At 39.2% G+C, this 24956-nt stretch overlaps 1 protein-coding gene across 2 annotated transcripts in view; it reads left to right on the top strand.

The window, feature by feature from the left end:
* Positions 1–24956, top strand: part of fnbp1l (formin binding protein 1-like) — a 58275-nt gene that overhangs the window by 10511 nt on the left and 22808 nt on the right. For both annotated transcript variants that reach the window (XM_062424770.1, XM_062424769.1), the window contains exons 2-3: positions 22199–22314; positions 24441–24491. In XM_062424770.1, the coding sequence (XP_062280754.1) occupies positions 22199–22314; positions 24441–24491 (167 nt within the window). The remainder of the gene's footprint in view (positions 1–22198; positions 22315–24440; positions 24492–24956) is intronic.

Here is a 24956-nt window from a genome sequence, read left to right as displayed (position 1 = left end):
TATACCTCTGTATTATAGATGAAGAGGTACAGTAGGGCCGGGTATCTGTACTCAATACCTTTTAACGTGTCGACTGAAATAAATCGATACCAAGTAGTATTGAAACATCTCCCGCAAAACGATACCTGCAATTGATCCTTTTTGCACCCAGAGCTAGAAAATATGACTATTTGTATTTTTGCCTCCTCAGTAGTATACAAGCACACATTCATTACACTTTCATGACCTTTATTTGCCAGAGTCTATGCACAGCGTGATGCGTTTGTCACTGTTGCATACCCTCGTTTCGAACCTGCAACAACTTTTTTTCGAGCTGATCGAGTGAATTACATGTGAGATGTCCTCCAGCTGATGTCCTTTCGGTCGCTGTGTACTAAACACATCAGCTGCCTGTTAAACCTGCTCGCCCCTCTCTACTGTGTGATGCTATCTACTCAGCCAAATAACTTTGGTGGCACACAGGCCAAAAGACACAACACAAGCTGACACAGGCCTGCCATTAACACACACACACACACACACACATTCAAAATAAAGCTTTCATTGTGTTGTTAAATTCGTCCGATTGTTCGGTTCAGTTTATTTTAACTGACCTGCTTCCCTGTCTCTACAGTATCGTCCTCAGCTGCCAATGTTAGAGCTCAGAGAATGAATCAAGCATGAATGAATCAAGCAACTTTTTTTTTGTTCCTTGTTTTTGTGTCTTCCTGTGAGTAACAACCAGCAGGTGTTTGTTTGCCATGTGACCAAAAAAAACATTAGCTGTACTTAACCAGCTGTAGCTTTTGATAATCTCACCTCTCCCTTCCTTCTATCCTTACTCCAACAGTCCTCATCATCCCTCTCAGCAGCCAGCCAGCCAGCCCTGCCTCCGCTCCCTCGAGATCATGTAAAACTCTCCGGCGCAGACGCTTAAATAAAAATAAGGGTTTCCCACAGGCCAAAAAGCTAAATGGGAAATGTATTAAAATAGACAAATAGACAGTAGGGCTGCGGACCTGCTGTTTTTAAAGAGGGTTTTCCCCGAGGCCACATGAGGGAAGATGTTTTTTATAGTTGGTGTTTTTGCGTTAAACTGGATATAACTAGTGGCAATAGAGAAACCATATAACTTGTATAACTGAAAAATATTCATGAAACAGCAGAATTCAGCTTGCTCCTCTTATCCTTTCTCTACATTGAAAAATTAATCTGTTGTTTTTGGTCTGGTTTCTCCTGATTTTGAGTATGCAGTTGAGTTTGCATTCAATGGAAAGGGCCTGTTACTGTCAAACTCTGGTTACAAAAGCTGATACTATACCCGAGTTTTAGGAACATTTGAGAAATATAAAAAGCCACATTTCTCAAATGTTAAAACATTTCTTAGACACAAATTGATCGGCAGCAACAATTAGTCAATTTATCAATTGGTTGCCAACAATTTTTTACAAAAGAACAAAAAAAAAAGTCCAAAAAGTCTCTGATTTCAGCTTCTTAAATGTGAATATTTTCTGGTTTCTTTAGTCCTCTATGTCATAAACTAAACATCTCTGATCTTTGTGTTGTGGACTGATGATGCCCTCAAACAAGACATTGGAAACAGTGATCGACATGCTTCACCATTTTCTGACATTTTATAGACCAAATAGCTAATGGATTAATCGGGGAAGTTGTTCAAGGTAGAAGACAGATAAATTGTGGACTGTTGGTCGGGACTAAATGAGACATTTCAGGACGTCATCTTGGGCTCTGGGAAACTTGTTTCATCATTTTTGAAATTGGGACCAAACAACTAACTTTGAAATTACATTTGCACCATTTTTTTAACCAAAAGTAAGACTGAATGCGCCTGAAAATGTCAAATGGTGTAACCACAAAAGAATATTAAATATTAAATATTTGATCCACCTGCAGTGTATTTAAGTGCACTTATACAAATAATTACTTCATTTTAAAACATCAAATGAAAATAAAAATTTAGGGAGTATTTCTACATTTAAATTTTAAAGTATATTGTCAATTCTGAGCAGGACATATCCTAAAAACAACAATTCTTCGTAAATAATTTGTGAAAAATAATGTAAAAGTTGTTCAAAACCATTGTACTGCGTTGCAAAAGTGGATTATATTCATTCCACATTTTAGTTCACGTTTATTTGTTATTTGTTTATTGCCCTGTATATAATCAGATTTTTATTTAAAAGAATACTGGTTACACCAATTGACACTGGGTTGCATCATGTCATTAACCCTAAAAAAGAAATGATTGTAGTTTAATATGCAGCCCAATCAAGATCGTCAAGGGAGCGCTGACTTTCAAACTTAATTCATTTTTTAAACAAAAATATTTTTAGAAAATAATCAATCCTAGAAATCCCAGTGTGAACCTAGTGACATAACAACCCATAACACATGGGGTCACACCATCAAGGTTAAAATACTCCACATCAGACTGTTTGTCTTTTGACTCTTTGGACTTCCTGGAACTGTCTCGAGTCATTCTGTAGACCCCCCCCCGTCCCCCCCGTCCCTCACCCCACCCTCCCACAGTGTGTGCTGAGTTAGCAGTCGACATTGTGTACAAGCTATACAAAAGCAATTATATGACTCCGCCTTATCAGTCAGAGGAATCTATTTGTGGTGCATTTTTCTGCAGTTTGGGTTGATATGTGTATGTACGAGAAACACCGGCTTTTTTGGAAGGAATTCACCACAATGCACATAACCATAAATACATAAATGTCATGTGCGGGGAGGGTGTATATATACATGGGACAAACAAGGACAGCCCCACCTCTCTCTCTCTCTCTTTCTCTCTTCTCCCTTTCCCCCATATTTTCTCTCTCTCTTTCTTTCTGTGCGACATTCAGCTTGTTTGCATACGAGGCAACGATGTTAATTCTAGCAACAGAAGACTTTTCCCAGGCTGTTTATTTGGCTGATGAAGTCTCAGGCCCCAATAAAACTGCTGTGTTTTGCCGTTAGCTCTGTGTGCCTGTGCTGCTCATTTGTGCACACACACACACACATACACACACACACACACTAGCTGCTCAGTATGGAGGGTTTCTGGTTACCTTGGTAACCTGTCCATGAAGTGCACATTGTACCCCCTACTTACTGCAGATACCCCTGACTATAATATGTCAGGTAGTCAGAGTGCAGAATAAAGGATGTTAACAAACCGAGCAGCAGTCTGTCTCAGAGCTGATTTGTTGTCTCTCTTGTTTATTAGAAGGAAAAGTATGAATCTTTTAACATTTCTCCTTTTATTTTGAAAGTCGGGAACATATTGGACACTTTGTTTGAATCAGCCAAGTATACATTTCAGACTTGAGAAGAGGACGACCTTTTTGACAATGAGTCGACCACAGTAACCTCAACCAAGATTCAGATTTCTAGTTGTATTTTCTAGTCATTGTAGATGAATCTATTTAAATCCACTTAGTGACCCACCATTGTCTCCTAAGGCGGTCTTTGACAAACAAGTACTTTGTGTTGATCTAGTCTGGAACCGTCATTGTTCATTTAAACCCTCTTAAACTGTTACTCAACAGAACAACACATAATGGGTCTTTGCTCACGGCTGTAGAAGCAGCAGTAGCTTGAACTGGTATTAATGATACTTAAATTAGACGTACTAGCAGCCACAGCAGCAGCAGCAGCAGCTCTGGCACAGTTACTGTAAGCAGGGTTTGTGACTTTGTTAAAAACATAAATGCTGGTGTGCCCTGGTAGTGATCGTCTCCTATTCAATCTCTCCACTGTCACTATAATAAAGGCTTAAAAGGTCTCTAAAAATATACATATAATAACACTAATAATAATAATAATGATAATGCATTTTATTTATAGGTGCCTTTCAAAGCACTAAAGGTCACCCTACAAGACACACATAAAAACAACAGTACATAAAACATAATACAATCAGCAAACATTGAAGTGGAAGTTAGTACAATTTTACAAAAGATAAATAAATAAATGAAAAAATATGAATGTGACTACATAATCAATGCGAGACAGAGTATGCCACTTGGAATAGGTGTGTTTTCAGGCGGGATTTAAAGGTGGAGACAAATAAACAATACTGTGCAAATGTCTTAAGCCACCACCATACAAACAGGAAATACATGAAATATGTACACAACATTTTAACATTAATTATTAAATATTATTATTAATTAAGGTTCACTTCCATTTAGGTTTAAGAGAGCCAGGTTCCTGCTATTGATCAAGTGTGAGGGGAGGTCACGATACAGCATTGCTAAAACATCTAATGGTGGCCTAAGACTTTTGCACAGTACCTTATATAAAAACTATGACCCATCATGAAATCCTCCCTGCACCCAGTTGTTCCTCATAAAATCAAATGCTAAATTTATGTTGTTAGTACTTCTTATCACACTAGTGGCGTTTGCTTTAAGGATGACAATGTCAGTGGGTGCGTCCACTGCTTCGTACTGCATTGAAATATTTCACAAGTTTTGGTGGGATTGGCATGAATGTCATGGTAACCAGATGATTCATCCTGACTCTAATGAACTCCTGACCTTTCCTCTATTGACTCCATGAGGTTGACGTAATGGCTTCTCATTTAGCGTCATCTTCAGGTCAACATTAAGTTTAATTTGTCCAGTATTTTGATTTATGACTAAATACCAGCAAATTCCACACTAAATCCGATGGTTAACATGGTGAATTTTGTCTCCTAAACGTCTGCATCAGCATTTAGCTCAAAGACAAGACTCTTAGCCTCGTTAGATTTTTATCAGCTGTAGCAACATTTATTTTGTGAGTTAGCCAAACTACAGAATGAAACTGTAGGCTGTTATCTATTAAATGTGAATTGCAAAGTTGAATTGGTACATTCAGCCAAAGATGGTTTTGCTAGAGAGCAGATTTTTATTTATTGTTTCATTTTAGATGACATCTGATACTTGAGTTTTAGTTTTCAAATGTGACTTATTGGGTGTTTGTGATAAATACTATAATACTAATATCAATTCTCTTGGCACTTTAATATTACTTTATACTTAGGGGCTCATTTCCTGTCTTAAATACTGTGTGAGACTCTATGAGGGGATGGCAGCAGTAGTAGCTATACCACACCCGCTCTAGTCTCCTATCTTATATTAGTCATATGATTTGAAGTTAATGGTTAACCCACATGAACCAGATTCACAGAGGGGTAAACCATGTTGGCCATTATGCGTTGTTCTCTGCCCTTAAACATGCAGACGCTAGGAAAAAAAGATGCACATAGATTATGCAGAGATTCTCTGTCAGCATGACACACGACTTCAGTAAATAAAAAGGGGGCATTTCTCTGAATCTACATGCTTATTTATACCGTGGTAAAGACTTATCTGAGGAGATTTTTCCACTGAATGCTGGAATTTTTTGTCTGTAATTCAAGCTATTTGAAGGGAATTTCCACTGAATATAAGAGAACATTGTAGACAGGATCTGACATTAATACCCACCAATAATACCAGTTAAATTCAGACTCCGATCGTGGGGAATATTCCACTGACCTAACGCTAACTTAGACACTGTTCATTTGGATTGAAAGACACATTTATGGATGTTCATGTGAGAGTTTTTTGACAGTCTTTTGTAAAGTGACATTTATTAAAAAACATGATTTATCTTGAGAGCCTGTTAAGTATAACATTAAAGGAATATATGCTTGAGAAGATTGGTACCACTCTGTTATCTGTCTGTTTAAATATGAAGCTACAGCCTGGCATGAAAGCAAATAAGCACATTTTCCCATAACATGAAGTGAATGGATGTAAAAAATACTCCGTTCTACAGCCTTTGTTTAGCTTCCAGGGTTTGCTTCTACGTTATGCAGTCCACTGAATAGACTTTGCATTGTAATGATGTCATCGTTGTTTAAATATTTCTTGGATTGAGGAAAGTTTTACAAACCTCCATCAAAAATCAGAAAAAAATCATAATAGAAAAAGTCATAATTGACCTTGTTTGCAGTTCAAGGTGCTTTCCCAGTGGTCACTCGCAGTATTGCAGTAAAAATCCACCTGCGACCCAAAAAGCATTTCCTTTCTATTATGAATTTTTGATCCATGGAGGTTTTGTATGTGTGAAAGTTTCCTTGAGCTAAGAAAAATTCATTTAAAATCGGTGACGCTATCACAATGTAAAGTCTATGAGCCGAACGGAAACTCACGTAATGCATCTATGGGTGGTGCCCTATCCAGCTCTTATTATACATCCATGTTCCAGAGCTCGTAGAAGTCTCCCAAAAGGCAGTTTAATGACACTAACCAATCAGAACAAAGTAGGCTCATTGTGAGGGGGGGCTTTAAAGAGACAGGAGTGGCTGCATAAAGAGCCAGCATAGATAAATAAGGAGTGTTTGTTTTTTCTTAACTGTAAATCATGCAAAGATATTCCAGTAGAGATTGAAATTTGCATGATTTGTCCTTTTTTAACTTTTCCTTCACCTGCACATACTGGTCTATCATGGAAAATGTGCAAAGTTGTGGTCATTTGTTTTGTCTGGAGTCACTTTGCATATTTAAATGAGAGTTTTTACCACCTGCTGTTGCTTTGTAGGTCACAAGTTAAACTCTTAAAAAAAAACAAAGTGCTAATAATTGTATTTTTTCTTCGTCTTCTTCTCCCCCTAATTTTCTGTCTTTGTTTTATCTTTGAGTTCAGTTGTTGGGTTGTGCTGAGCAGACTGAAACTGATGTGACATATTTTTAAAAAAAGAAAAAAAAAGGGCCAGCTGTCAGCACCTTAACCAAGTGTCATAGCCCAGAGTCAACCGCGCTAACCAGCATGGGCACCGAGAGGAGAAGGTGTCACAGTTAACACACACACACACACACACACACACACACACACACACACACACACACACACACACACACACACACACACACACACACACACACACACACACACACACACACACACACACACACACACACACAGCTGGAAACCTCATGCCAAACATTGACTGTGATTAGGGTGCTTAAGTTCGTGGTTAGATAAATCAGGGATCTTGTGGCTTTTTTTTTTCTTAGATGAATGAGCTGTTTGTGTGTGTGTGTACGCAGGAATGCACATATGGTCTAATGACACAGCTCGGTGGATTGTTGGACCGATACAGTAATCATCACATCCTGCTCTTTCATATTGGACACACACACAGGAAACATTGTGGTTAATAGAGAGGACAACCTCGGAAACTGATTGTGCTGAAATTAGCCTTTCATGAGTGCGTGTCTTTGTGTAACCGCTCAGCCCAGTCATCGCTTCATGGGTCGAGTTCAGATCTGAATCCAGCAGATATCTCACCAAACATTTTGTCCTTTCCTACCCTTCTTTTTTTTAACAGTAGGGCTGCAATTAACGGTTACTTTCCTTATCGATGAATCTGCTGATTCTTTTCTCTAATTCTAACACCGATCCTACATGCAACCTTCTTCCTTTTGCATGTTTTTACACATTTTTAGATGCTAATACTCATTTGCTGTGAGCAATACTAATGAAAGGCGGTAACGCAACAAATCTCAGAAGACATTTTTGTGTTGTGGTTGACCGCTGTGTTCACCAGCTCTAAAACATTTAACAAAATGCTGCTGTTATGTCTCCTAAATGAATGATGGATGTGTGTTGTCCTCTTGGTATTTGGCCAAAGCTCTTTATTAAAGCTCTTGAGATAACCTGAAGCTACTGTTCAGCATCCATCACTCTGCATTTCAACAACAGACTACGCCCAGTGTTTATTAAAGATGAAGCCACGGGCTGTTCAGGCTGTTGACTCAAAAAGTTGTGTAATAGTTGACGTTGAGTTAATGTGGAAATAGATGCTGGCACTGTAACTTTATTGCCTTGTTGCTCGCCTGTTCACTGGAGTGAGACTGGCTGTTAATGTGCCATGTGACCATTATTTGTTTGGTGTTTTTACAGTAACGTCTGTTGTGCTTTACCACACAACACTGCAGCTTCAAGCTAAAGCACAAGAAAAGAATAGTATGGACAATATAAAGGTTAGCCTGGCAAACCTGATGTGATCCTGAGACACATCTGGCCACTTAGAGCCTCAGCCTGAAGATTGTATAATAAAATTAGCCTCCACACTTCCGTCCGAAAGAATAGAGTTTCCTCCTGTTGCATCATTTTAGATCAGATAGTGACCCAGGAAATCCGCTGCTTGATCTTCAGTGTCAGAGGGTCGAACCCACAGAATGACCCAGGTCAAGATAAAAGTTGAGGCATCCTGGGGGGGGTCTGACTCAGGGTGAAAGGGCTCATTTATATACAAATAAAGCAGAAAATGTGTGTGGGAGTCCCAAAGATTCCCAACACTTCCTCCACTTGGCACTCATTTACCCAACTTAACCCTACACACTACAACAATAAGCTCACTTGGTTACGTCAATCAAACACTGTATGTACTCACATGGTGCTGTCAGCCAAAAATCTGATGGTGTAAGCCAGAAGGAGGGGGAAGAGGAAATAGAGATGGCAGGGTTGTAAACAGCATGACTAAAGTGCTAACAAGAACAGCTCACAGAGTTGTAAATGAAATTATACCGCGTGTTTTGAAACATTTCACCGTAATTAACCTGTAATTGACACTTTTCTCACTACAGCCGAGCAGCGTCTCTTCTTCTCCGCTTATTGTCATTTTTTTGCTGTGTAATTATAAAACAAGAATATGAACAAACAGTGTTTGAGATGGTAAACCCCCCCCCCCCCCCCCCCCCCTACAGCGGCTGCGAGTTAAAGTTCAATCAGACTGAACTCTTGGAAGATGCAGGTTCATTTGCAACTGGAAGTGAATGAACGCGTCACGCCCCGATCCACACAGACATAAATAGGAAGTTAATTTCTGTGTTAATGCACTAAAGCAATATAGAAGAAGTCTAATCAGCCAGAATAACTGGATCACCTGCGTGGTTGAATCATAGGTGTGCACAGCGTTTTTAAAAGTCTTCCTATTTACTTTATAGTGCCCTACATTTACCCTCTGTCATTTTATTTGCGTATCCAAATGCTGAGTGTGTAAATATGTCTACTGTATAACGCCCTCAAATATTTCACAATGGAAATGCTCCACATTTTAAAGATGTGAAAACCACCGTCAGCTGATGGTGATGATGAATAGTTAGTGACTGCAGTCCTCTGTTCACTATTGAGTGTTTATTATACAGGGAAGTAGTGAATGAATGTATTATGGAGTGATTTTGGACACAGCCTCTGCCTTTGTTGGTGTGTTGTTCTGGGGGCATCACCATCACTGATGTGTATCACATGCATGTCCATAGTGCTATGACTAGGCCTGTCATGATAACTACTTTAGTTGGACGATATATTGTTTCAGAAATAATATAATATAAATGATCTTCAAATGACAATACTGTTGTTTATCATGATTATTCCTGACAAAATATATTGTCCAATAAAAGTGATTATAATTAGTGACAGGCCTCACTTTAGGTTGATAGATATGCTGACTCAGAGAGGTCAGGCTAGTGGGGACAGAGACAGACTTTCCTAAACTGCTAAACTTAAAGTTGACCAACATGTTTGTCATACAACACAGCAGTTGACCATCATACAGTCCTTTTGGAAAGCAGAGAGGTCAACAGGTTATTTCTTGCCTCCTCTGTTGATCTAAGACTGACTTTATGACAGGGTTGTCCACCTCATATCGTCATGTCAACAACAACAACAACAACAACATTGCAGCTGGTCTAAAAATGTTGAAACCGTCACAGAGTAAGGCTCTGTTGATAATACAGTTAAGAGTTGGAATGGGTTATAGTGAATAGTCTGCTTGCTAGGACATGATCAGAGCTGGATCAGATTGGTATTTATCTAGATATCTACTCGCCTCTCTCTCTCCCTCTATCTCTCTCTCTCTCTCTCTCTCTCCCTCCTGTCTAACCAGTCTGTCAGGGTGTGTGTGTGTGAATCAGCAGGGGAGCAAGACAATAGAGGGGATCAGGTTGCTATGAAACCTGACTAGCTAGCCACAAACAGGAGTGCTCAGGTGTGTGTTTTCCACAGATGGGTTTTAAATCACAAAGTTATTCCCTCTCAAAGACCTGACATGACTTTTTCATGCTTAATTACCTCGACTAAAGACCGTAATATCTTGGGTATGTTGAAATGTTGCCTCGTGGGCGATGTCCGCTCTGCTCGATTAATTTTATGTGAAGATTTGAGTGTGAAGAAGCGATAATTTAGAACTCCACGCCTGCAAAAGCTTCACATGATGATCGATCTCGGTGAAATTTTGTGTTGGATTTTTTGTACTCACATGAGTAAACAAATGACAGAAAAAATCTGGACTTTCCCGAAGTACACCACACATCAACTTCCCTATACAGCTGAACTTTCTTTGTATTCTTCAGCTATTTTTAAAAACTTGCTAATGGTAAACAAATGTGGTCACGTGTGCAGTGATGGAATGAAATTGTCTTTTGTCTCCAGCTTGTTTTGCCAACACATTACTTCAGACTTCCAGGCCAGAGGTTTGCTGAATAATGCTGAACTCAGTGAGATGATCTGAGCTGCTAAACAACTTGTAACTTGTGCAAAAAAACAAAAACAGACATTCGCTGCTTCAGGCTTTATAAAATGTGAGGATGTTTTTAGGATGTTTTATATGATCGTAAATTAAATACCTTAAGGTTTTTGAACAAGCAATACAGCAAGTTTGGCTCGAATTTTATAGCATAACTTGTTAATAAAATATGAAACGTGTGACGCTTTTGTCCAAACCAATAATTCACATTTCTGGGAAAACAGCTGCTAGAAGACACACAGTCCACTTCGGAGCTGCGTTCATCATCAGCTGTGTGTTGTCCTTGGCACAACGGGGCAGCGCAATTTGTCAGTTTTTGTGTGTGTCGCCCGCTGTGTGTCATCCCCTTCAGAGTCTTAAAAATGTCGCCTTCTACTTGTGCAGTGGAAAATCTTCCTGGTTGCAGTTCTGACCCTGCTTCATGTGCATATTTTTAGGTATATTTAGTCCCCATCTCTACTCAAATTTAAATGGAAACAAATCTCATAATAGCTTTCTGAAACCAGACTTTTGGAAACCAAGGATCTTATTTGGGAGTGTCGCTACACTCTCTGTGTATAACCAGCTGCATGTCCGCACTTTCATATAATGGAAATCAATTTGACCCTATTCTTTATTTAAGTCTAGTACTGTGATTTAATTCCAGAAAGGGAAGGAAAATGACCACGTTGTTGCTCTAATTTGACATATATAAAGCTAAGGGTAACAGAGGGAATGTAGATAGTAGCTGAAGGACAATAAGGATCATTAGTTGGCATTGTTTTTTTTACCATTATGAAGCACTTTGACCTAAATATATAATAAAGTAGTGCTCTGTTTGTATGACAGAAAGACGAGGGGAGACACAGTGAATATGTATGGCTGGCTGCAGGAACAGAGTGTTTATTGTGGTAAAGGAGGTCAGATGATGGAGTCGCTGTCATCCGTGTTTATTATCAACACATGACACACACATGTGTGCGCTCTGACTGTCTGCCCGCGTCTCTCCTACTGCTCACTGCTCCCCCGCCTCGTTTCTTCTTGATAACCGGGTGTCATTTTTTCCAGTCAGCAAAAAAAAACCTTATTCATTGACTTACTTCTGATTGGTTAAAGTGTGACCGTCACTGATTTATGGCTATGTTGTAAAGTTTGAGAGGGCAGACATTTCTTTTAAAGTGATATTTTGTTCCTGTTCATGCATGAATTCAGATGTGAATTGAGCTCGTTGAAATAGAGCTGGATGAATATAGCTTTTCAATTTTCCATCTGAATTTGAGAAGCCTAAAATAAATATATACTGAATATAAAGTTTTATAAAGTCACACAACTTAAAAATGACTATAGAGAAAGTATTTTAAACTGAAAATACATTCAGGAAGATGGTTTTCAATTCCAAATATGTAAGTGGTATTTAATATTAAGTATTCGGTTGTGATTAAATTCAAACTTCAGTAGTCAGTTGCTAATATAATTCATATTATTATGGCAATGATTGGCTTTCATACAACAGCACCAGGGCTTATTTTTTTAAGGATGGTCAATGCTACTTTTTATGTTGATTTCACTGTTGAATTCATTGATAAAGTGCAACACAAAAGCTGGATTATCACTAATGAATTTGGACCATCAACAAACATTAGCTGTTACATTTTGACAATCTCATGGAAATTTGCATATTAAAATAGGAAATAAAAGCAGTAAAAAGCACACAGAAGTATAGTTCAGGTCTCCAATGATTCATGTCAGCTTTGCTGAGCTACATTTTGTCACTAGGCAACATTTGCTGGATGACTCAGATGGCTGAGATAATGCTCCCACTGTAGGGGTTATTTAGCTGAACGGAGCTCTACTGTGGTAGGGTCAGGTTAATGTTTGACTGACCCGTCTCTGACTCTGACACCTCCTTATGGCTTGTGTCTGCGTTGAGAGAACTGCCTCACAGACAGAAATGTTTGACAGACAAATATACAATAGCTTTAGATATATTTGGTTAAAAATGGCCAAAGCAATCTTCATATTGCTTGTTTTATTCATCCAACAGACTAAACCCTGATATATTTAACTAGCAATAAATCAATCATCAAAACTAAAGTTGCCAATTATAATATTCTGTCCATCAGCTATTGACAAATCATTTAATCATTTAGACTAGAAGATGGACTTTTACTTTCTGTTGCTACCATGTGTGGTGTCTATTTACAAAAGGGGAAAACATGAAGTTGACCATCACCATCTGTTACAACTTTCCATTCGTTAGTCACTTTCAACACTGAGACTGATGCACTGTTGTGTTTTAAGGTATTTATTAGCAGTTGCGGTGTTTTTCGCCCTGTGCTTTCCCTCTCGGTTTAGGGGAAAGCGTCGGTCTCTTTTGATGTTCTCCTCTGAGCTGTGTCTGGCAGAAAACAATGAGCACAGGTTCCTGTTAAATCTCCTCCTGGTGCGGCCATTTAAGAAACTGAAAGCACACATTCCAGCGGAGAGTCTGTCAAGAGAGATTACTGTAAATTAAAGATTTTAAGAGCCGATATTGTTTCTTAGCTTCGACTTTGTGGTGAAAGTGTCTGCGACTATCACCCTGAAAAAAAGAGGAACTGCACATCTGCTAGAAAGGTGTAAACCAGTGAGATTATCTCCAATTTAACAGTAAACAATACACAGAGCTGTTAGCTGTTAAATAAGAGGAAGAACTGCTCGAACTGATATAAACAAACGTATTACCTGATTTGACAATGGCTGAAACACGGCCGTCGAGTAAGCCGCCGAGCTAGCAGCAGAAAGCTCTCAGACCTAGCATCCATGTTTCTGGTAGAGGTGGTGACTTTGATTGACAGGTGACACTTGGTATGGGGCGGGGTTTCAGCAAACTCGGCGGGCACTCCCACAGCGTTTGGGAGAAGAAGTTCTGTGATATGTCAAACTCAGAACACATATTTATTTTTACTTTACACAGACTTTAATGTTTTAAAGGCAAAATCATCAAATAAGTAATACATCATCATCATCTTTAGTTGCAGCCCAGAGACTTAGTGATTCACACATGGCTCAAACATGTGTGGTTAACGCTGAATCATCGGTGTGCATGGAGTCAAACATGGCGTCATGAGGTGACTCAGTGACTCAGAGCTGACTCTGATCCACGAGACTCGTTCGCTGATTGACTTTAATCTGCTGAAGTGATCACTCATAGCTATGATCCTGAATCACACATTTTCTCTAGTTTGTGTGTTTAACCAGGTTTGTGTGTATGTGTTTGTGTAGAGCATGCAGAACATGCACCAGTTTCTACTTCCTGAGGGTAAAGAAAAAAACAACATTATTATTATTATAGTTCCTGAAAGGCAGAGTGAAAAACAAACAGAGTAATAGAGGTTATGTATGTGCATGTGTGTGTTCAAAGGGTGTAGTTAACAGTACAGGCAGCTCCATTAGAAGTGATATAAACACTGAAGCAATTCAATTACCAACGCTGCTACTGTCATTTCAGGCTGTGAACCAATTAGCAGCATTTAACAGCCATACATTAACACTTGTTAGACCTTTTGACGCAACTTGAGACACTTAACAGAGCTTCAAAGACTTTCTGATATCACAGGAAATGTATTCAACATGTTAAAGGACACGCAAACACGAAACAACTGCATTACTAAGAAGAACAGTGGTCACAAGCTGATATCCATCTGAATCTGTGCTGCACTAGAACATGTTTATGTTACTTCTTCTTTCTCATTTCACATATGTATTGTTCAGCAGCGCGTTTTGCTTACTGTCACTTTTGTGGCTTTAACTGGGCTTTTTAGTTGGTTAAAACGAACTGATGTAAGCTTAACACTTCTTGCATTTCACAGCAAAACTCTTCCAGCAAAGATAACAGTTTTTGGTTTTTATTATGAGGTATCTTCAGTTTGGTTATTTAAGGTTAGAATTAGGGCTGTAACATGCATTAAAACTGCTGTTTTGTTAGTTTTACATCAGGAAGCTGTCTGGGGAAGTGGGTGAAGGACGCTGAAAGGCTACAGGTGCTCATCATGGATGTATTATAAGAGCTGGATAGGGTGCAGCTAGTTTTTCCTAGTGGTAACTTGTGGTATTGCAGTGAAAAAAAAATCCCCCTGTGGCCTAAAAAAGCATTTTCCTCATAGATCACCATTGTAAAAGAGACATCTATAAAACTGTTAGGACACCTCAGACTGCAAACAAGGTCAATTATGACTCTTTCTATTATGAATTTGTGATCCATGGAGGTTTTATATGTGTAAATCTTTCCTTGAGCCAAGTAAAGAGATGTAACGTCATCAAAATGTAAAGTCTGTGGGCCGAGTGCGAACTTGTGGGTGGTTCCAGCAGTGGAAACACTAATATGTATATTCATGGGAAGCAAATAGGTGTCATTTTTGGTCTGGTATCCAGCTCTGATAATACATACATGGTGCTCATGCAGTTTGGGCATTTATCAGACTTAACACACAGGGGGAAAGAGGCTACTGAAACAGAAAAGCTTTCTATGGAAAATGAATCTGTCATTAGATTACAGCGTTATATATACATACAGGCCAAGAACCAGCTCAAGAGGCTGGTTGCTTCTTTCTCTTGTGTGCTGTTAGAGGAGTGAGGAGGGCTTGAAGTCAACAGCGTGCCAGTGTTCCTGTCTGTTTTGCCCATAGATGGCAATTGGAGACTTTTCAACACAACAACCTTTTTAGCAAGTCTTTTTCAAATCCAGATGCTCTCAGCAAGGAAAAGGCAAAGCACGTGTGTGTACACAGGTAGAAACCTTTGCTCTTATTTTACTCACAGTTCAAAGAGCTGCAGGTCAGGTGAATTGATTGTAAAGTTACAGAAGGTACAATAACATGATTTTCTTCTATATTAAACAATGGTAAAAAGAAAAACAAAAAACCCCCCAATGTATACTGTATGTAAGTAGCTTAATAGTTTAATATCAGAAAACATGAACAAAGTCAACTGGAATTGCTCAAAATTCTTGTTGTTGGATCACTTTTCACTGTGTTGATAATTATCTACAACAAGGTAATTATTATGTTATTACAAGCAGGGCTGCAACCATGTAATCTATTATATACTATAGATATTAAAACTGTCTGCTGATTGTTTTTCATATTTAAGTTTTGATTTTGTTTTTTGTACAGCTCAATATGATGTGTTCAGTTTGCTGGTTTTGTCTGACCATTAGTCCAAAAGTCGAATATAGTCTGTTTATCATAATTAAAGCATGTAAAGACAGAAGAAAGTCTGCACAATGTAGCTCCCAATGCAGGTATAGTTTAATGGAATATATACTAATGCTATATGCTAAACTATACCTGCATTGGGAACTACATTGTGCAGACTTTCTTCTACCTTCACAGATTTAGTTCTTTGGCCTAGCACTGGGTTTTTGTGTTGTGGATGTGCTTGTCTACCACACAACTTCTGCATTATATAATAAAAGCATCAGATCCTCACGTTTGGGAAGGTGGAACCAGTGAATGTTTGGCATGTTTATCTAAATAGTTACAGATTAAGTTTCCGTCCATATTGACGAATCGTTGCCTATCTAAACACAATTACATTACAGTGGATTAGCATAATCCTTAAATTATATCAGAAATCATTAGGTCACGTTATATTTACGATGGTTTTAAATCCGCTCCATGTTCATTACATACACACACACACAGGCCTGAATCTCCTCTTCATTTCTACTCCTACTTTCCTGTTGTTTTTCTTACCTCCCGTCTCTTAAATCTGTCTCAAAATGCCAATCTTCTCTTCCCTCGCACTCCCTCTGACCCCCCCGACTCAGACACACAAAGCCAGCCCATCTTCTCCCTCCCAGCACATTCTTGAAAGAGAGAAACCTTCCTTTCCTCTTTTTTTTTTTTCGAGGAAGATGAACACAGATAGAAACAGTAAACACGCGCACACACGCACGCACCAACGAACGACACACACACACACACACACACACACACACACACTCGCATTGCAGAGATTGCAGACAGTGCCTGGGGGTCTTTAAAGTGATGCCAGTGTTTCAGACAAGTTGACATTTCCCACCCAGTCCTTGCCATGTTTGCATCTGTGTGTGTGTGTGTGTGTGTATGTGTGTGTGTCTACAAGCACTCTGCACTGGAATGCCATAGTGTGTAATTAGTCTATTGTCCTACCAGCAGTTTCTATGCTAATTAACCCTGCTTTCTCCCACGAAATGCACACAGACTGCCTGGCCCTGCCTCTGATTGGCTGGGAAGGGATTTTCTAGCCGTCTGATTGGCTATCAGGGGTTTACAGAATAAAGTATTCCTACAGTGGAATCTCCACTCTGGGCGTCCTCAGCTTCACTCGTCTGGGAGCTAAACGACTAATTTATTCTCTCACCCGGAGATCGCAGCTCATTAAAGCAGAGCGGTGGCTTTGTCAGCGGGGGGAACGCAGCGCAGGCAGACCTGTGACCCATTTTTTGGGGTTTGAATCTGGGGAGGAAACAATTTTTTTTTATTGTCCATCAGTCACAGTGGCATGTGGAGTTAAAATTAGGCATGCAGCAACTGAAATATAAATACAGTGTTGTTATGATGGCCAAAATATGAGCTTTACTGGATTATTAAGGCCATTATTGAAATCTGAGAGATTTATATGTCAGCTCTCATATTCCTTTAAAAAAGAAAAGATCCATTAAATGTGTTCCTTTTTAAATACTTGTTTCCACAACATTTACTGGGCAGGAAATTAAAAAAAAAAAACTTGGTAGGCTAATGTCCTTCAGTGGGAATTATATTTGACAATGGCACTACTACTATGCTACTAAATAATCTCAAACATATCTTGAGGGTTTCTGTGCTTCAGTTTCTAGCTTGGTAAGGGGCTGCCAAGTACACTCATACACATATATCTGCAACTAGATAATATATTATCCACCAGCTTGGTTGATTTTTTATCCTGAAATGTTAATAAAATGTGTTAATTCAGTGACTCGCAGAACTTATTTGACTAAGATTTATATTTATTTTGAATTTGACAAAAGTACTACCGCTATTTTGGAAGGCTACGTAAATATTCATAACATCTTGGTACATTAAAAAAAAATTTGTTCCATTTTTTTATGAAATAGTTTGCTATAGAAACCTTTTTTCAGATGTCCCGTCACTAGTTTTCTTGTGTCACTACATCCAGTGAATGGATGGCAGGAAATCCTCCCAAGACCGTAGTGAGACAGTGCTTTGAAAACAGATATTATAACGAAGGCAAAATGATGAATAGAGAGAGTTTCTCCTTTTTTACTGAACATGTTTGTATATCTCGAGGTTACTTGTCCAGAATAGCACAACCTTTTCTTTATTCAGTACACATCTAAACAACCCAAATGCATTGTGAAGGAGGGTGTGTTGTTATTGTTCTGTAATTGTTGACATCCCTTCCTGTGATTATGTGACAGGATGTTGCTTTGCTGCTGCTGCTGCTGCTCCTAAATATGATTGCAGCTTCACTTTTCAGTTGCTTTAAGAGATCAGCTCACATCAGAGGTCTTAAATATTATTATTATAGTTAAATATGAACCTGCTCCTTTCTAATAAAACTCTGAAAGTTGGCAGTAGAGGTTACTTGTCCAAGCATTGTAGTCATTATGAGCATTTTTAATTAAGTATTTGCCCTTTTAAGCTTAATTGTGCGTATTTTTACGCTGGTCAATGAACAATCGGTTGACCTGAGTGATGATCGACTTGTATTGCACTTCTTTTTTGGACGCTGCAGTGAAAAAGACTCACTCTCGAATGATCTGAACGCCCTGTAGGTGCTGCAGCGTCGCGGGATTACAGCGTGCAGACAGGATTATAGCTCCCGGTTTCAGTCAGCTATGCTTTAACCATCATCTTCATCATTCTCATCCTCCTACTTCTTTTCCTACGTGCGGAGAGAGAGAGACAGAGAAAGAGACTGAGAGAGAGAGAGAGAGACCAGGAGCCCAAAGATGCTGTCATTTCCCCAGTGAGCCAGTCTGTGCTCAGCTTGCCACAAACTACAGGATGAGCTCATACCCCCATTACTTATTCATAGACACCGTCACACAGAGGGCTGACGCAACCACAGGCAGACACGCTGGCTGAAAAGGAGGTGGACAGGCGCATATATGCAGGGGAGAGCTGGTAGAAGACAGGACTGGCAGGCTTTTTTCAGAGGCAGCCACACCAGACATGCTGCAGACATGTTTCTGTGCAGCATCCTGCAGACCAGCTGCTTATCTTTTGTTGCTGTTTGATCTTTATTGTCTTTTTTTGTTGCATCTTTTTGAGCAATATTTGTGTACACGTATGAACCAATTTGGCAGCTACTCATTTGGTACTGTAGTCTGTGCACTGAGATCTTTTTTAACCACTCTCGCTGATGAAAACTGGTATAAGTCCTCGTAGAGACAAGGAGGGGGGGGGGGTCGCTGTTTACTCTGCCAATCCATGTTTCCCCCTGCCATTGTTTTGTTTCAACATGCTGGGGTCCTTTTTGTTTGTGTCAGTGGTTTGATTCAGTCAGCATATTCTTGGACTGTCGGCTTTCTTTCTTGACTGTTTCTTGACTGCAGGCGCCTTCGTGTTTTCTGTGTTTTTTTCTTTTTCTTTTCTCAAATCGGTCAGATTTTCTCTCCCAGATCACAGTTGAAACATGACCCGAGAGTTGCAGGCTTCATTGACTCACTCACAAAGGACCTCAGTGGATAGTGGTTGCATAAACACAGGGGGAATATGACAACGCAATTAATTACGAAAAAAGGGAACTAATTAAAAATGGAGGCAAACAAGTCTTTGTTCATTTTCAGGGAGGTTTTTTACCCCTCGCTTTTCAATATAACAGGAATTTTTTAGGGGGAATTTGCACCAAATTGCTTTATTTATAACCGTGGGAAACTAAAATAGTACACAATATATCAATATTTTACAATAGTGGCATTTAATATCTGTGTTACAGGAACAAAATCTAATTCTCCTTTGTATTTCTATTGATATAGCTGACCTTTTAGTCGGTAGGAACTCAGCGTCTTGCTTGAGAACACTTCAGCAGGGCAAAAGCTTGCCAACAGACCTGCTGAACTGGCCTGCAGTTTAAGGATCAAAGATCAGGCTCAGCTAAATAATAATTCTGCCAGAATTTGTTCACCCCTGTTAAGAAATAGTTTTTCTCTGTACACCCACGCGGGTTAGAGTCTCCATGCTGTCTTTGTGTTTGTAGAAAATGATAACTGGACAAAACAAGCAGGTCAGCTGTCTTGTGTTTCCCTTGGTGACCCTTATTTGCTCTGGTCCAGGTCTTTGTTTTAGTTGACACACACACACAGAGAAAGGTAGGGAAGCTTACATAGTGGTAGCTAAGGCAGCACAACGGATATCAGTGTCCACAGTGAAAAACAATAGCATACTAGCTTATATCCAATGTTAGTTTGTCTTGTGTTAACTGACAGTGGAGGTGTTGGTTTAAAGGGGCTCTCTTATGTTTTCCTTTATTTTCTGTCATATATATAATGTTACAAGGTCAGATATTAATATTAACCCATGGCTTAAGTTTTAAATAATGATGTAAATGCATGTTGAAGTCATTCTTATGAGTGAAAAGCACCAACTTCAGACTGCTGTGAACACTCAGTCATCAGCTCGTGACAAGTTCACTGCTCCACTCTGCTAAAATTAGCGCATTTTCTTGTTGTTTTAGGGTTTATCGTGTCAAGCTGTACTGGTCATTTATAAAATATCATCATTACTGTGGCTGTTTGTGCTTGTACTATTCCTGCCTGCATTATTTCTAACTGATCCACTGGAAAAAGAGCTCTAAATATCTCCATATGTTGTTGTGTCGATCGTTTTTTAGCGCCGCTAATGAAGCTTTGCTAACTCAGTGAGGAACACATTACATTTCCTATAGATTCATCATAATAAAAGTCTTTCCAGCAAAAGCATCAAATATTGGGTGTTCACTGTGAACTGTGGATCATGCAGAGCTACTTCAGTGGAGTTTGAGAATACAAATATAGAGCTGACTACTGACTGCTACAGTATATATATATCTTTATCTTTTGAGACAAAACCCACAACCAAAAGCTTGTGAGAAGAGAGAATGTTATATTTTGTATAATTTATCATTATTTATATATATATATTGCCTAATTTTAAACCGTATTAGCATAAAGCAGTCACACTGAGCCTGATAGCCTCCTGCTACACAACACAAGAGCTACTGACTCAATAGTAGCCCACATTAACAATAACCCACACTAGGTTTCCTGCTTAAGTGTCCTTCTATACTTACAAACTTGAACTCGTCTTATCCTGCCCGTAGCTTGTTCACAATGTGGGTTAGATAGCTAATTAGCTGCTCAGCTGCAGTACATTATATGCTGGTGTGGTTGTTTCATGTCAATACCGCTGCTAACAACACACAGTCTGTGCATATGGCCTGAAGCTGCAGCAATAGAGACAGTCTGCAAGCTGTTGTCAATCAAACACAGACACCTACCCCCACTTCACATCGACTCCTATGAAAGTTTTGACATCTAACATTAAACTACATCCAGGTCTGACTTGTAATTTAATACTTAAAACATTCTGTCCAGAACAAAGACACACACACACACACACACACACAGAACATGGTGTGAAGAGGATGGAGATTGTTGCTGTCAGTACAAATAGACATCTGACAACAAATCACCCTCTGTAATCCGTGTGTGTGTGTTTCAGTGTGTTCAGGGGGCTGTAAATGATTGTGTTTTTCCAGTTGAGCAGAGCCAGTCTATCTTACACACACACACACACACACACACACACTTACACACACAGTCTGACACAAACATAGTAGAGATGTGTCATTGACAAACTGAGTCCTTAAACTGTCACAGGATCATATGTTACAGTGTGTCATGATGCTTTTGCCAGAATAAAGATACTATTAGTAGAAAATAGGACTATAAATGAGATCATTTAAGGTTTTGTAATGGGACGCTACCCCCATCTTTCAGCAGTATTTTTCTACTGTTCCTCAAACTGCCAATAATCATTAAGTCATGGAGGAAGGATGAGAGAGAGGAGGAGGGGAGAAAAACAGTAAGGAAAAAGAGAGAAACTTATGGATTTTCCGTCTTTCCGTGGCTTTTCTTTATCTTTTTGGCATTTAGATGTAATTTGTAGGGATCATGAAATTTATTGGGGAAGCTCCTTTTTTTCCATCCAATACATGAACTGACTCTGAATCTACAGCTGGATTTCTTTTCATTTGTCCTGGATTATAGTATCAAGTATATATGTGGGTTTCAATTTGGTATGGTGTATGAGAAGTGTGTGTGTGTGTGTGTGTGTGATGTGTGTTTGTGTGTGTGTGTACACAACAGGAAACACTCCACACCGCTGAGTCACCGGCAGGAGGACATGTGTATTTTATTATGTGAATAAGAACAGATTTGTATTCATGCTGACAGGCTGCTGAGTCACTAATCGTGAATTGTGATACCACATATCGGAAGATGAAAATTTACTTGTTATTCATCCTCAAATGGTTAATGTGTAAAATGTGTTTCTCAGTTGTTTTGCTAATACAGAGGAATGCATATTGATGATTTTGTTTTCCTTTCCTCCACCGGATTCTCCCTCCTTAATCTTTTTTCTTCCTGTCTTTTGTCTTCAGGACCAGTTTGATAATCTGGACAAACACACCCAGTGGGGGATCGACTTTCTTGAGCGCTATGCAAAGTTTGTCAAGGAAAGGCTGGAAGTAGAGCAAAACTACGCCAAGCAGCTAAGGTACAGACACGCACACAAATGATGACACATGCACATGGGCTCGTACGCTAATATAAAAACCAAAGCTTTCGCAACTATGGCAGGTGCACTCTAATTCTGCATCTTTGTTTCTCTCTATATAGACAGGAAATCCTTTGATACCAAGGATGCATAGATTCAGCTTTTTTACCCCCTATTTCAATCATTAATACAGAATAAATAATAATCCGTATATTTCCAGCATAATTCACATTTGGGTACATTCAAGTTAGTGAAAGAAATAGCTTAAACAGCTCTTTATTATCATGGCTTTCTTTTAGTTATTCCTATAATTTTTTTGTATATTGTTTGATCGTATTATCTTTTGAGAGTTTGGAGATGATTTGGTCCACCTGTGTTCATCTGCAGCATACCCAAATTCATTATCAGCACTAAACAGAAGCAATACACCTATAAAATGTTTAAAATATTGAATTAAAAGATGATTGGTTATTTATTTGTTCTTTTTTATTTATTTATAAAAAGCCCAACAGCAAGCACATACCTAGTAACACTCATTAAAAACCAGTAGATCCCAGTGGATGCTATGAGTGATTTCAAAGAGGGGGAAATCCCTCCAGAATATGTACACACACACACACACACACACACACACCACACACACACACACACACACACACACACACACACACACATCGCTGCTGCAAGTCTGAAGAATGATCAAAGATACATCTGTTTTTACAGTTCATGTTGTTCAGAAAATACATCAAGCAGAAAAGCTGCCTCTATTTTTTTTTTAATTGAAAATCAGTATAAACACACACACACACACACACCTTTCACTCACATACATACAGTACATACCTCTGCTCTCTAGTCAAATCATTAAAGGGGGACGTATTATGCTCATTCCAGCTCTATATATTTATTCTGGAACTCTACTAGAGTAGCTTTACATGATTCATAGTTTTTTTTTTAAAGTATCTTATAATCGCCCCTTATGCAGCCCCTCAGTTCAGGTTCTGTCTCTTAACAGGCAGTCTTAGCTCCTGTCTCTTTAAGGCTCCCCTCAGCAGCATATATGATGAAAACCCAACATTTCCTGCTTTACTGCTTCATATTAAAACCTCTTAAATGACTAAATGACAAGAGGACTTTTATTGTGAAGAATTTATAGGAAATGAATCGTGTTCCTTACTGTATTAGCAGCGCTTTTATTCAATAGAGAGATATATTTGGAGCTGTTTGTTTGGTGGATCAGTTAAATACTACCAGCAGACACAACCACAGTAATGATGATGATGTTTGATGAAGACGACCAGCACGTGTCCAATGGTTAAACTACTTCTTTTACTGCTACTTATTTGCTGTGTAATGGAAAAACACTCGCAATGTGCCAGCTCGACTCAAGCCATGATTCAGCACCACTACCCCCAGAAACAATGGAAAAATGCCATAATGTTAGTGAAGCTGAGCACCACATAAAGAAATCTGTCATAAGCCGACATCAGCTCGGCCTGAAAGTAGAAAACAATGTTGGAAACCGAACATTCAGAACAGTGTGAAGCCTGAGTGTTTTACTCACAGGGATCCCTTCTACATACGTTTACTACATTATTTGACACTTTGGCCACATTTAATATGACCATCCATCCATTATATATATGAAAGAAAATGAGGAAAAGCATAATAGGTCCCATTTAACTCACTGCTTTTTGTCAGAGTCAGTATTGTCAGGGCCTGAGGGAATGTACAGAGAGGTACTTTGATGTTTATATCTTTGATCCATCCTCAATAATGTACTTAGATCCTCTCTTTGTTTTCTGTGTGTGTGTGTGGGTGAGAAAGAGAGAGAGAGAGAGAGAGAGAGAGAGAGAGAGAGAGAGAGAGAGAGGAGAGAGAGAGGAGAGAGAGAGAGAGAGAGAGGAGAGAGAGAGAGAGAGAGAGAGAGAGAGAGAGAAGAGAGAGAGAGAGAGAGAGAGAGAGAGAGAGAGAGAGAGAGAGGAGAGAGAGAGAGAGAGAGAGAGAGAGAGAGAGAGAGAGAGAGAGAGAGAGAGAGCCTCTGCCTTTACCTGACTGTCTGCCACGTTTAAAGTATCAGACGGTATCTGTAACCTCATTGTCTGCCTCTCTGTCTTTTCTATCAGGAGCTTGGTGAAGAAATACTGCCCGAAACGCGCTAAAGAAGAGGAGCCGAGGTGAGTTGGCTCAGCCTGTTGTATTTTTGCCTCATTCTTCAGTTTTAATTCACTTCTCAGATCTGTGCTGACTGCGAGAGCGGAAAAGTCCTCGCTAGACTCTGTGTTTTTCCCCTTTCTGGAGCTGAAAATAATGTTTGACTGTTCATTTTGTTAGGATCCAGACAGTTTGATGTGGTTCCTCACATCCTGTCTGTTTGCACATTTACCAAAACTGTTCTGGTCTAATTGGTCATGTGACATCAGTGCACTGAGCAAGTGTTTTAGGCAGCTCAAGGAACACTTCATTTATATAGCACATTTCATACACAAGGATAATACATTTTGTAAAGTATACATATGAACAGGAGAGGAGAGAGCTTAAAGACCTGATGCAGAGAGGAACATTTATTTGACCCACTTTCTCATCATTACCTTCAATTAAAGAAGTGCCATGGGGCACACTCTTTCACACCTTTTGGTGTT

Source organism: Scomber scombrus, chromosome 8 (genome assembly GCF_963691925.1).
Source record: "Scomber scombrus chromosome 8, fScoSco1.1, whole genome shotgun sequence".
Classification (NCBI taxonomy): Eukaryota; Metazoa; Chordata; class Actinopteri; order Scombriformes; family Scombridae; genus Scomber; species Scomber scombrus.
Note: the sequence above shows the minus strand (reverse complement) of the source record. Positions and strands in the feature narration are given on the sequence as shown.